General features: G+C 45.0%; 1 protein-coding gene across 1 annotated transcript; it reads right to left on the reverse strand.

Moving 5' to 3' along the window:
* Nucleotides 1-4,896: 4,896 nt before the first annotated feature.
* Nucleotides 4,897-12,272, reverse strand: PROKR2 (prokineticin receptor 2). The gene is made up of 2 exons (XM_007452864.1): nt 11,814-12,272; nt 4,897-5,658 (listed from the first exon to the last, which is right to left on the reverse strand). Exons 1-2 carry the CDS (start codon nt 12,269-12,271, stop codon nt 4,962-4,964), a joined length of 1,155 nt encoding a protein of 384 aa, XP_007452926.1. The 5' UTR covers nt 12,272; the 3' UTR covers nt 4,897-4,961.
* Nucleotides 12,273-14,151: the final 1,879 nt, after the last annotated feature.

Genomic DNA, 14,151 nt, shown 5'->3' on the forward strand with positions numbered 1-14,151 from the left:
TGGAAGGGACTTCCCCTACATCATTGTCTCCTTCCTGAGGGTCATTAATCTTTCTGGTTCAGTCTCAATGATCTTCTTTATGCTATGGAAGATATCCTGTGATTTGAGCTGGCCAGGTAAAGTTGGGAGTCCAAGATGGCTAGAGACTTAGAGTCACAGAAGATGAAAATACTCTGGTTGAATAATTCCTAAATAGTATATCCATTATATGTGACACAATACTCTGGATTCCTCTAGGAGAAATTCTGTTCCCAGAATTAATCATTCTAAAAATAACAGCTAATATTATTGACTGCTTATGTTGTGCTAGGCATTTTCTAAGATATGTATTTGAACCACATATAATCCTATGATGTAAGTACTATTATCATTCCTATTTTATAGATGAAGGGGTAAGGAGTATAGTAAAATTCGCATGGTTAAGTATGAATTACTATTTGAACATGATTCTGACTGTGAATCCCAGGGTCTTTCAGTACACTTCTTTCTTCAACCTGCTGCTGGAGTTTGTTCTCCTTTTAAACACTCTTCATTCTATGTGTTTGTCAAATCAAGCTATTTTCTGTTCCACTTATATTCTATCTCATTTCTCCTCTTCTATGTCTTTGCTCATTCTGTCCTCTTTGCCTAGAATACCCTCTTCTCACCATTCTCCATCTTCCAGAGCTCTGCCTAACTACTTCCCTACTCCAAAGTTTCTCTGATTCCCATGGCTGGAAGGAATCTGTCTTCTAAATTCTCTCCATTTTTGTGCTTACAGTGTCTCAACCTCAACATGGAATTAATCATATATCATTTCAAGAGTCACTTTCAGATTCAGGCTTGCACTCCCATTTTTGTGCAGCCAGCACAGAGACTGGCTAAGTGGGCAGAAGACCTTCTGCACACACTGGACCATCCCTGCTGCAGAGTTCAGTCAAAGTATTGTGTCAGGAACCTGCCTAGGAGTTCGATCCAGAGCTGGTAACCTACCAGCATTAAATGAGACTCTGGAGATGACCTCTTTCATCTCAGCCTGTGACTAATACGTGGAAATTCAGTTAACAAAGGGATGAAAAGACCTTGCATCTATATGACCTTCTGTTCCAAGAGCTGACCACCTGCTTCTTGGAGGCAAACCCCTGCCTACTTCCCTCTATTCGATAATTACTTATTCTTTCCAAGTTCCAATGAATCCCTCACCTCCTGCCAATTTGTTTTATCTGAAGAAAGTGCCAAACACATTTTTTTTTCACACCAGCTTATCTCGTGGGAATATTGTCCTGTATTTGGAGCTCTTTAAGCATCTGTAAAGGAGTAAGTGGTTCAAGCAACCCAAGGAGGTGATGTGTAGCCTGGTTGGTGTACCTCAGGAGAGAGGCTGACCTGGTGACCAGAAGGCATTTGGTTCCTGGGAGGCACAAAGAAGGACCACTGCTCAGGATCAGCCAGCTGGAACTTGTGTGATGATTGCACACTCCGGCCTTGGACTTGCTTTGCCTTTGAATATGAGAAAGCCCTTTTCCCCACAGCTTACTTTTCCTAGGGCCAGGGTCCCCTCTTCATAATCTGCTTTCCCACATGGCTCCAGCACTACATCTAAATAGTTCCATGTGTGTTCAAGCCAAATGTGCTCAGACCTCTCCCTGAGGGGGCATTTCTCTCAATAGGAGAAAAGAAAGGCAGGAGCGCTAGAGTGACCCCGGTGTAATTCTGATTTCTCTGGAACCCTGGGGTCTAGATTATGAAGTCCCTTGGATGGATGCACTCTTTGCTTGCCAGAAGGAAGGAAGTTATCTTTTGTGCAGTTTAAGATTCTCCCAGGAGGTCAGAAACCAGTTTAAATGGCCCTTTAAACATTCTTAGAGGAAGTCCCCTCCTTTGGACACAGGAGGGCAGTTACTGAATGCAGCTCACTAGACCAGAGTGAGACCTTGGGGCAATGTTTTGGCTCCAGCAAATGTTAGTGTTAGCTGTGCATCCTTAAGCAAGACATTTCCTCATTTGAAATTCAGATCTTCTCACCTAAGAAAGGAGTGAGTTGAGTTACATGTCCTAAAAGGCCTTTTCCTGCTTTGGTGTCCTATTGAGGTGTAGTTGTGTGTGTGTGTGTGTGTGTGTGTGTGTGTGTGTGTGTGTGTGTTTTCTTGAGCCCAAGGGAGAGATAATGGTTAAATTGAGGAGATATGATTCAAAGCCAAAAATTTCCCCTAGAAATAGAACTACTTTAAGTCTTCTAACCACCTCCCATGTGTCACTTTTTCCTTCAGAAGTCTGCAATTGGTCTTTATCCATGAAGGGTCTGAAGCCATCTTTTGATTTCTTCAACTCGAGAATCAACTTATTTTTGATGTTGGATGCTGAAAGAAAAATCTAATAGCTTCATCACAAAGCCATCCTTCTCTTACTCTGGCCAAGGAAATGGATCCATTTTGCCAAAGGAGATTAAATTTCCAATATATAATAGTATATATGAATGTTTATATATCTCAGTGCATCAAAAGTATCTTAAGCTTAGCATTAATTAGTCTTGAAAAGAAAAGTGTAAACACAAGTGCAATTAATTTATTACCTTAACACCAGTTAGAGGAATGAACAGTCTCCATGCAAACAGCAGTTTTCATTAAACAAACAAGATGATTTTAAAATGAAAGGGTAACGTGAACATGGAGTAGTGGTTCTTTGATTTATTTGCATACATGAGTACACTCCTGGGCTGGCAGCTTGAGGGACGTGACCAAGATGAGGCTGGTTGCTGGTGTGAGCTGCCACTGTTCTAAAAATGCCTTCAAGAACTTCCTTCTCTCTTTCAAGGTTGGATTGTTTAAATGGCTATAACTTCATTGATATCTAAATATACTAACATATAGAAGATTAGCAGGGAAAATGCTTCAACAGTGTGGTTAAGGTTCCATATGTTAATTATTTCATTTGATAACAGCATAACACTTTAATTCACTGGAAAATCACAAATTTCACCAATAGTTACAAAAGTTGTTTCAGTTAAATTTAAATGAAGGGAGGATGGTATGTTTTAGTATAAAAAGGAAAAAGGGACTGAATTCTTTTGACAGACACAATTGGTAACAGTCTACTCTTAAAGAATCATCTTTAGGAGAAGAGTCAGGACAGGGGTAATAAATAAAAATGCAGTTATCATATTTGTGAAAATGCAGATAACCCCAAAATATTTACTTGCTTGGCTTTAGAATGCATTGTGTAATTTTGTCTAATCAGAATTTATAAACAATTTGGCTTAGCCTAATGTTAAAGTGAGTTTGCATTTTCTGAGGGTACAATGATTGGGCTGAAGGTGAACCTGCTGGGTGGTGATGGAGGAAAATGTTGGTTGAAACATCACTGTTGGATTAAAAACACCAACAATTAATTAAACACACACACATACACACACAGAGACAAGCAAACAACTAAATAACCCCTTCAGTATAGAAGAGCAGGAATTGCCCAAATGTGGGTCATTTGGGTCAATCCCAAACCATTTGTATAGACTCTGCTTCAAAATGAATCAGGAAGAAATGAAGACAACTACACACAATTACCACAGATGTGTGATAATACAGACTTAGGCAGCCCTGGGGTGTGCTGTTTAGCAACATGCAGGGAAGACTATCAACACTTCTATGACCACAGGGATACTGAAAGTTTGGAGTGGGGTGTGGGTAACTGAGACTCTGAAGTTGAATCTTTCTGATTATAACCCAGGACAAGGATTCCTTTTTTGCCCTGATGTAGATGGACTGCACTGAGAAGAGTTCAGGGATCACTGGTCCATAGACTAAGGTTGAAAAAGTGGGAGTGTTTCTCCATAATAAGCCACAGTGGATGGGGTCCAAACAAATCATTCAATATCTCTTATCCATTCTCATCACTTGTATAGTTGAAAAGCACTTTTACAAACTATGACCTCAGTGGGCTTGCCCAACAGTCCTGTAAGGCAGGCAGAGAAGATATTTTTATCAGCCCTGTTTCGTTGAACAAAACTGAGATGCAGAGACAGTAAACATCTAGGTCACATGAATTAGGACTTGAACTCAGGTCTCTGGATTCCAAGTAGAGCTCATCTTTGCAAGGGAGGGTGTGTTCTAGAAAAGTGGCCCAGGCCTTAGCAAAATGGCCACAAAGATTATGTTCATTGCCAGTGGCAAACTCCACCCCTTTCTCTGTCCCATTACTCCCTGACACTAGAGCTGCTGACATTCTTCACATTAAGGTTTCAGGAACTGGATGTGTTCCTCATTTCAGGATTGTCTGTCTTCACCCAAAAGAATAATGAGTTTTCAAGCATCAGAGGAAAAGAAAATTTTTTGGTTCTTTCCTTTGAAATTACACCATTATAGATAACCAATGACCTGGTTATGAGAAAAATTCTTTTCTGGCAGCCAGAATCCTAGAGAATGTTCTAGGGAGGTCATAAGATCTGGGTGGGAAAGCTCAGTGTGATGGCGTGAATTGTCTTCCCATGAGGCTGTAAACCCCACACTCTAATTCACCCTTTTATCTCCATTGTGCTGCATTCTGTAGGCTTTGACTTTCCTGCATTGGCCAGATATAGAATGAGGAAAGATGAAGAATGAGTCTAGATAACCATCTGTGGCCTCTGTTTGACCACCTAAATATCTGGATATAGCTTAATGACTCCAATGGCTTCTGCCATTTCATTTTGCTATTTAAATATTTTCGCACAGTAGGTAATCAGTAAATGTCAGCTCCTGTTGCCCTTATCTAATCTTGCTGGTGTGGTTGTGCACACAGTAGGTGTGGAGCAGGTATCAGTAAATGTCAGCTGCTGTGGTTTGTGTCTAGTTGCATCACATTTTAGGACTCCAGAAGCATCCAGCTCCTTGAGAGCAGTGAGGTGTGAACACAGTTGCCCTTTCCCCAAGTAGTCTGTGAACTTGGTTATTGGTGAATTGTGCTCCAAGTACTGGCTTTTGGGTTTTCCATTATGAAACACCAGTGGGTCACTTCAGCCTGATACAATCCACCTTTTCTGTGGCCAGCAGGCCGCTGGTTTTGAGGTCATGGTCAGCGCTGGACTTGCTCCCGCCATGGGAGGGCCGCCAGTGGAGCAGTAGCATCTTCTTGAAGTACTTCATGGTGTTGTTCTTGACGGCCACGAAGCAAACGGTGTTGATCATGCTGTTGCTCATGGCGATGCACTCGACGACATAAAAGGCTGTGAGGTAGTGCTTCTCCTTCACGAATACAGTGGGGAAGAAGTCGCGCACGATGGTGAAGCCGTAGAAAGGCGCCCAGCACAGCACGTAGGCCGTGAGGATGCACATGAGCACCAGCACTGTCTTCCGGCGGCAGTGCACCCGCTTCCGGATCTGTTCCGTCTGGAAACCAGGGACCGCCTTGAACCAGAGCTCCCGGGAGATCCTGGCGTAGCACAGGGTCATGGTGACCACTGGGCCCAGGAACTCGATGCCGAAGATGAAGAGGAAGTAGGATTTATAGTAGAGCTGCTGGTCCACTGGCCAGATCTGGCCGCAGAAGATCTTTTCCTGGCATTTGACAATAAAGAGGACGGTTTCCGTTGTGAAGTAGGCTGATGGGATGGCGATGAGGATGGATACGATCCAGACCAAAGCGATCAGGAAGGAGGCTGTTTGATAATTCATCCGTGGTTTCAAGGGGTGAACGATAGCGAGATATCTGGTGGGGGAGGGAAGCTATCAGTGATAATGATGTGTGCTTGTAATCATTATTGGCTTTTAACTAACCCAAACACCCACAGTAGCATACAAAATGGCACAATGACTCCCCACGTACCTAATTTTCCAACATCAACGTGCTTCATCTTATTTTAGCAACATCATTTGGCATTTGGAGGAGAGGAGTGATTTAGTGTAAACAGCACAGGATTTGGGTCAAACAGACAGAATAAATCTTGGCTGGAGTGAATCACTCAGTCTCTCTGAGATTCGTTTCCTCAGATGCACATGAAATAAAATGACACCTACCTTGCAGGGCTGCTGTGAATATTAAATATTATAATGTTTGTGAAATGCTTGGCATGTACTAGGTGTGGCATGTACATGTGGCCTATCATGATTGTAAGTCCTATTGATACCACCTTGGCTTTCCAGCTTGTCATTCTGCCTAAGAACATAATTCTTTCAAAACTCTTCAATCCAAATATCTTCTGGTGTAGAGGTGAAAGAAGAGCTGTGGACTAGGAATTTCTCTCTCCTCCCCTCAGGTGTCATCCTGCATTACAGAGCGGGAGTGGACTAAGGGTAGAATCTGAGGAATCTAGTGAGTTGTAAATGACTTGCCCAAGCTCACTTGGTACAGGGAACAGAATCCAGGCTCCTGATACAAAACTTTTACACCCAACTCCCTGGGCTGTCTCAAGCTCAGATGAGAAGGTGTGTAAAGCAGCACACAGCATAAAACTTTTATCCTGCTCTTTCCAATGAGCAACGCTGCCTGGGAAAGAGGTTGGAGCCCTTAGTGGGAAATGAGCTCATTTGTGTAGGTTGAATACCTTCTTTCCAGAAAAACCTAACAACACCTATTTAGGTAATTTAGTGCCCTGGAATCATTCCTGTGCATTTTATGGAGAGGAAGAGGTGGTGGAGGAAGGTGGAGGAAGAGGTGGTGGAGGAAGGTGGAGGAAGAAAAGAGGCATGAGGGGTAGGGAAGAAACAATACAACCTTGGAAATGAATATGTACCTCTTACCTGGAGCTTGAGTCAGGTTATGACCAAGAGCAGGAAGCCACCCGTAGAAATTGTATCCAATTTACCCTTCTATTGTAACAAGACACTTTGGTCACCTTTCCAAGTTTCTGACTTGACCAAGAAGGCCTTCTGCCATGTTATTTCTGTCTGTCCCTGGCAATATGTCTGTCATGAGATTGTTTTATTGGCTCTTGCCTTCCCCTTGCCCACTGGCAGCTCTGACTCTATAGACTTCAATTAGGAGATCTCATGGCAGCCTGGCTCTCCCCAGCTTGCAGCTTTCTGAAGACATGAGATAAAGTTGCATCCCATCCCAACCATTGGCTACACCCTAGCTGTATATATTAATAAGCAGTGCTTACTGGAGTTCTTCACCCATCCATGGGACCCAGCTTTTCCAAGTTAACCTGCGTGACTTGCCTGGGTAGCACAAGGCTCACAGGGCTGGAGATTGGAACAAATGGGCTAGCCAATCTTTCACTGAGGCAGGGACATCTCACAATCACTGTCTCTCTCTGATACTGAGTGTATCATCTTCCTGTTGCTGTTGTAACAAATTACCACAAACTCAGTGGCTTAGACAGCACAAATTAATTATCTTACAGTTTTGGATGTCAGAAGTCTGACATGTGTCTCACTGGGCTAAAATCAAAGTGTTGGTAGGACTGTGTTCCTTTCTGGAGGCTCTGAGGGGAAAATCTCATTTGTTTCTTGTTTAGGGCTGCCTGCATTTCTTGGCTTAGGGCCAAGGGCTTAGGGCCCCCTTTCATGTTCAAAGCCACCAGTGACCAGTCAAGCCCTTCCCACAACACATCACACTGACTTTTCTGCCTCCCTCTTGCACATCTAAGGACCTTTGTGATTACACTGGGCCCACCTGGATAATACAGTCTCATGTCCTTATTTTATGATCAGCTAATTAGCAACCTTAATTCCATCTGCTATCTTAATTCCCCTTAGTCATAACGTATTCTGGGGATTAGGATGTCAATATCTTGGGGGCGTCATTATTCTGCCTATCATACTGAGTCCAAAGTCCTTAGATAATGCAGAACTAATTCAAGACTTAATAACTCTCTCAGTCTGGTTCTTGCATGAAAAGTATCTCAGTAACCAATGCCAAAGAGAACTTCCACAGCCCTGCTTAATCTGTTGTCAACTCCTAAATTCCAATTCCTTATCCTATAGGATGTTCCAAAATTCAGAGTTGTCATCAGCTAAATAATAAAATAAAGAACACTGGCCTAGGCATTATTCAGAAGCCCTGGATTTCAGCTCTGCACCTAAATTCTTGAATAAATTACTTATGCTCCTGGGACTTAGTTTCTTCATCTGTGAAAGAGAGATAAAAATAACTTTACAGACAACCTTGCAGGCTTTTTGAAACATTCTATTTGAGAAGGTAAATGTACATAAAGCATGGTGGAAGCTATAATATTTTGTTTAAACCCATCTTTTCCCATGACTCATTCATTGGCAAGAGGGATATCTGCCATCTATCTGCTTGGATGTGTGTTTCTTGAGGTCAACACTCTTTTTCTGGGTTCTCTCTGACTTCAAATATCATCCCTTCTAGGCTCTCTGCACATGAACCTTGCTCTTCTGCTGCTGCCTGTGTCAGGGTTTGCAGGTTTATCTAATTCTGAGTAGGATGTGGTCCCCATGCCTACAGATAGAAGCCCATTATTTAATATTAATGTCATCTCAGCAAAAGTGAGAGTTTGGCCGTCATTCATCTTATCATTTTGCCTTATTTTTCAGTTGGTTTGAAACTGAGTGAGAAAGAGGGGTGCTATTTATTTATTAGGGTCCTGGATTGTAAGGGCTGAAATTCCATATGTTGCTTTGACATCTACAGGGCCCCAAAAGCCTAGCTGTGAGTTCCTCTGTTTTCACCAGATATATCCCTCCACCCAGTGAGAAAGGCTCTTGTCCTGCTAGTTCCTCTATCAGTGGGAATAGCTGCACCCCCAATCCTCAACCTAATGGGTTTCACCTCCCTGCCAGTTGGCAAAATCATCCAAACAAGTCAATCACATCCTCCAGTGGCAGCCTCTTGTCACTATAGACACTGCTGCTCACATCCCCTGCTGGTTCATTCTATTCCCAAGCACAGCTCCCACATGACCCTGCCTGGTGTGCAGTGTTCTCCTCCCCTGGGCTGGCAGTATATGAGACCAACCAAGCTCTTTCACCCTCATTGTTCTAGTTTCAGGTGTTGTGTGTTCAGTTATCTATTACTATTGGTGCTGGAGAGTCCTGCATTCATCAACGGGGTGAATAGGAGGTGGTCAGAATAGCACACTCGAATTGCAACACCTTCCTCATGAAGCGTTCCCAGACTGCATCACTAACATAATCATCTGCCTTTCTCTGAGTTACTCTTCACATCACTAGATTATTCTGGTTTTTGTGTGGAAGAAAAGCTCCCTGAGGTCAAAGACTGTGTCTTCTACTACTTTATGTTTCCATACGCATAGGTTGGGCACACAGTAGAACCCAGCAACCTGTGGATCTACCAGGTTGTAGCAGATGCTGTTGGTCCCCCTCTCTTATCCCTTTGCTTTTATCACTTCACTGTATGCCTGTCCACTGCCACCTGCTAACACCTGCATTTCTTTGTTGGAAGGCCTTCTCTGGCTTCCAGAGTCCTCTTGGTAACTTGCACAGAATTTCCAGAGTGGCCCTGACAAATGACTTATGAGGGTTGGTGTATAAATATCCTAGTTCCCTCCCACCTCTCACTCCTGGGAGAACTCTGAGGTGTGATCTACACCAGCTCCAAGAGTTCTGTGGCAGGAATAAGCATCAGCTGTGCACAGTGGAAACTTGTTCAATAACACAGCTTGTATTGACTGCCTTCCCTTGCCTGCCTCATTTCCTATCTCCCTATAGGTGCTTACTGAGGGCTACCTGCACATGAATCCTTGTCTCAGGGTCTATTTTAGGGGTAAACCACACTAAGGCACAGGTTTGAGGCTCTGCACTAAGCACTATGGAAACATGAAGATAGAAGTGGTTATTATGCTTAAAACACAATGTCCTTTGGAAAAGACTGTCTGTGTCCCCAGACACAGCATGAGATTAAAAGATTGGTGTCAGATTACAGACTCTGGAGTGCTAGACTCAGGATTTGGCATGTGTTCTATAGGCATCAAAACTTTTGGAGGTTTTGTAAGGAATGAGATATATTAGAAAGACTCTTCAGTGGTGATATTCTGATGCTTAATATAGATGAGTATAGATTTCAAGGGACAGTCAGGGGCTCCTGATGGGGTGAAGAGACTAGTTAGAGGAGCATTATGATGGTCCAGCCATGACTTGCCAAGAGATGAAGCTGGAGGGACTATTGTCAGGATCTGGTGTAAGGCTACACCTGGTGTAGGGGTGTGTGGGTGGCAGTAGAACAGGGAGAAAGGAAAAGGATGATGGTAGTATCTCCTGCTTGGGTGACTGGGAGTTGGTGGAATGGCTGACAGAGCTGGAAGCTGACTGAGGCAGAGCTGGTTTGGGGTGGAAAATGAACCACTCTGTATTGTAACAGAATGGTTGCTTCCTGAGAATCTCCCATGTTACAAAAGAAAGAAGAAAGAAGGAAAGAAAGAATGAAAGAAAGAAAGAAAGAAAGGAAGGAAGAAAGAAAGAAAGAAAGAAAGAAAAGAAGGAAGGAAAGAAAGAAAGAAAACAAAGAAAGAAAAAAGAAAGGAAGGAAGGAAGAAAGAAGGAAAGAAAGAAAGAAAGAAAAAAAAAGAAAGAGAAAGAAAGAAAAACCCCACAACTACATTAGGAAGACAAAGGTTTCAATGGAACAAAGGTGATGAGAACAGTGGTAACTCACTTGAGTAAACATCAGAATCATTCAGGGATTGGGTAAAATGCAGATGCCTGGGCCCTAGCCCAGGGGATTCCCATTCAGTAGGGGCCCAGGAATCTGACTTTGTACCATTGTACCAAACATACTTTGTATCATTTCCCCTGGGGAATTTTGTGCATTTGGTTGATAGGTAAGTTTCATAAACACTGGGTTTAGGGCTTACGAGCCTCAGAGTTGTGATAACAAAATTGTTTTTTCTTGCAGGAATTAAGTTATAAATAGGAAGATGCCTCTTATACCTGTATGTGTATTATATTATCATAAATGAAAAATAATCACTGGGTTGATTAAAAAGGACCACAGACCTAAATAGCACTGAGAATAAGGGAAAAACTGGAGTTGAAAGGAGATAAAAGGGAAAAAGATGATTAAAAACACATCATCAAAATGAGCATAACTCACAATGGTGGACCAAGAAGACGTGACACAAATTACCCCCCTCAAACAGAGCCACTGGTAGTCCAGTGCTGGCCTACAGCTATTTACATAAATAAAACATGTATAAGATTTGTCTGAAGCTGCTATTAGAAATTATACTTTATAAATTTACAATAGATCAAGGACTTACAGAGCATCTCATGCAAATATATGCAAATAAGCGCATGGATGTATGCAAAAAAGAAAGGCAAGAATGTCCTTCCCTCTTTTTTGCAACTGAACCCTGTAATCTTATTTTAAAATCAGCTCTGCCACAAAGTCACCAAAAACAAGAGTACATACTGTATGATTCCATTTTTATGAAGTTAAAAAATAGGCAAAACTAAACTATGATGCTAGAAATCAGATCAGTGGTTGACTAGGGTGGGAGGAATGACTGGTAAGGGTCACAAGGAAACTTTCTAGGGGATGGAAATGTTCTATATCTTTGGGTAGTAGTTACAGGAAAAACTTCACACATGCTATCTTGACTTGAAGCTGCCCTGGCTAACCTAGTTAACATGACTTCTAAGTGGTAACCTGCCTAAACTTGCTGCTTTTGCTTTTGTGTTTGGTGAAGCTCTTGGTTATATGACATGCCTGTATCTGAAGCAGATGTGGTGTATGGGGGCATGGCCCAGAGCTGGGAGGCTCAGGAGCCTCAATCTTGTCCACATTTGGGAGAACATGAGCCACAACTGGAGAAACCAAGTCTCCTTTTGCCTTGATAGATGGGCACGCATTTGGATCTGGAGTAATGCCAACGTTTAGCTGAAGTGAGGAAAGAGGTAACCTGGGCCACCTCCATGTTTACCCCTATCCAACATCCTCACCTGTCGATAGCGATGGCCAGCAGGGCATTGGTGGAGACATAGAGTGAGACGGTACGCAGGTAGTTGACAGAGGCACAGAGCACATGGCCGTGCTTCCAGGAGAGCTGGTGCACCACATAGTAGTCCATCTCAAAGGGGCAGCAGACAATGGCCACCATGAAGTCGGAGATGGCCAGGTTAGCAATGAGCAGGTTGGTGAGGTTGCGCAGCTTCTTATAGCGGGCAAGGGCAGTGATAAAGACAAAGTTTCCAATGCCACAAATCAGCATGATGCCCACAAGTGCCACCCCGATAATGATCTTGGCTGCAAAGAAGGTGTGAGTCTTGGTCATATCCTCATCCTCATCTAGAGGGAGGTCGTAATCACCGTAACTGAAGTTGAAGGGGAGGGAGGAGGCATGGTCTTGGGATATACTGAAGTTGGTTGCAAAACTAGTGTTTCCATTCTGGGCTGCCATGGTGAAGCTTGCCAGTGAGTGCAGGAGTCTCCGTGGTCTGAGTACTCTGAGCTGGAGGTCCAGACCCTCTGCTTTCATGAGGTCAGAGATCTTAGCACCCTGCCCACATCTGTGGGGAGTCAAGATGCCATCATGGATCCTGGAAGGAGACACAACCAGTTGATAAAATATAGGAGAACACCTGGTAGCATCCTCCCAGAGTCCCCCCAGGTATAGGCAAAATGTAGGAGAACACCTGGTACCATCCTCCCGGAGTTCCCCCAGGTATAGGCCAACCAGATGCAGTGTCTAACCCACAGACAGAACTACCCATGGCACAGAGGGGAGGACACATGAGTTCTGGAAATTGGGAAACCCTCTATTGGCTGTCGAGAGGGACTGGGCATGGGATGGATTGGACTCCCCAGAGACACTCAAGAAGAATGTTTATCTTTGCCCTTTGTCCAGGGACCAGGACCAGTTTGACTGCCCAGTCCCCCTCCCCCCAGCAGCCCCCATAGGGGTCTTCTGTAAGTTTTTCCCAGCTGCTCAGGCAGCTGGCCCAGGACTCTATGGCAGTCACAACATTGTGCCAGCTGTTGGTCAGGGACAATGAAGCCAGAGGATGGGGATACAGCAGGGTCCTTCCCCCCAAGCAGGGACTGCTCCCTCTGTCCTGGCCAGTCCACAGACTTGGAAATCACCATTTTCACATGGACAGGCTGAGTCAACTTGGGCCAGTGATTTATGCTCTCTGAATCCCAGTTTTCCTGTAAACCAAATTCCTTTTGCCTAGCCCAGGGCCTGGCACAGAGTAGGGGCTGGATAGGAATCTGCTGAAGGAATGAATGAGGATCCTGACCAGGACTCTGCAGGTGGAGGGGCCTGTGGGTGGGAGGGAATTCTCCTGCTGCGCTGCTGGGCCACTCTAGAAAGAAGTCCTCTGTCTGCTCCCCTTCCCTGTCTCCACTCTTTTGAGCTGTCCCTTCACCAGGCCCCCAGCTCCCCTTCCAGAATCAGCCTTGATTGGGAGGTACCACATCTTGTCACCAAAGTCTGTGTCCTCTGAAAGTGGTGGCTGCTCCAAGACCTCGCTTAACTGAAAACAGCCACCCAAAGGGGGTGGGGGGAGTGTCAGTGAGGACCCAGGAGGGCCTGAGGGCTGCCTAAGTCCTCTACATTCTTGGTGCCTCCAGATGCCCGCGGGGGAGGAAGTAAAGTCTCTGAAGTACTGAGCCCTCAGGAGACTGGGCACTATTGTGTCTGGGCACGCTATCTCTGACGGACTGGAAAAAGAACCCAGATCCAGCACCTGAGGAATGGGGTTCCCGGCCATCCAGCCATGAACCACCTTCCCCCACCTCTTAGCACACCTGGAAAGGACTCCAAGTGTGGGGGCTGTGGAATGCTGGAAGCAAGAAGTGGACCAAACTGGACAGTAGGTTTGGCCCAGCCCTGTGAGAAGAGAGGGTGAACGAAGGACAGGAACTGCTCCCGGAAGGGACAGCAGTCGCAGGGTGGCGGGGACACTCCAACCTGCGGCGCGCCTGCCTACTATATACCCGAGGGGAGGCTCAAAACCGCAGCTGGGGGCGTCCTCTTTTTGGGTCGCCTCTCCGTCTCACGCGAGACCCCAACCCCCACAGACACTGCACAGCCTGAGACGGAGAAGCGGGAGTTGCGCCCTCTCGGCTTCTACGTTCGGCTGCTCTTCGGTCCCGGGACCCGCGAGGAGACAGCGGGCGCCCGGGCTAGAGCAGGTCCCCTCCCCGTTACCGCTGGATGCACTCGCTGCCCTTGACCAGCCCGCTCCAAGATCCCCGTCCTTCCTCTCGCTTATTAACCGGCCGGCACGGCCGCGCGGCTCCCGGAGGCGCTGCCCCGGCAGGGGCGGAAATCGT

This window comes from Lipotes vexillifer, unplaced genomic scaffold (assembly GCF_000442215.2).
Source record: "Lipotes vexillifer unplaced genomic scaffold, Lipotes_vexillifer_v1.1 scaffold1044, whole genome shotgun sequence".
NCBI classification, from domain to species: domain Eukaryota; kingdom Metazoa; phylum Chordata; class Mammalia; order Artiodactyla; family Lipotidae; genus Lipotes; species Lipotes vexillifer.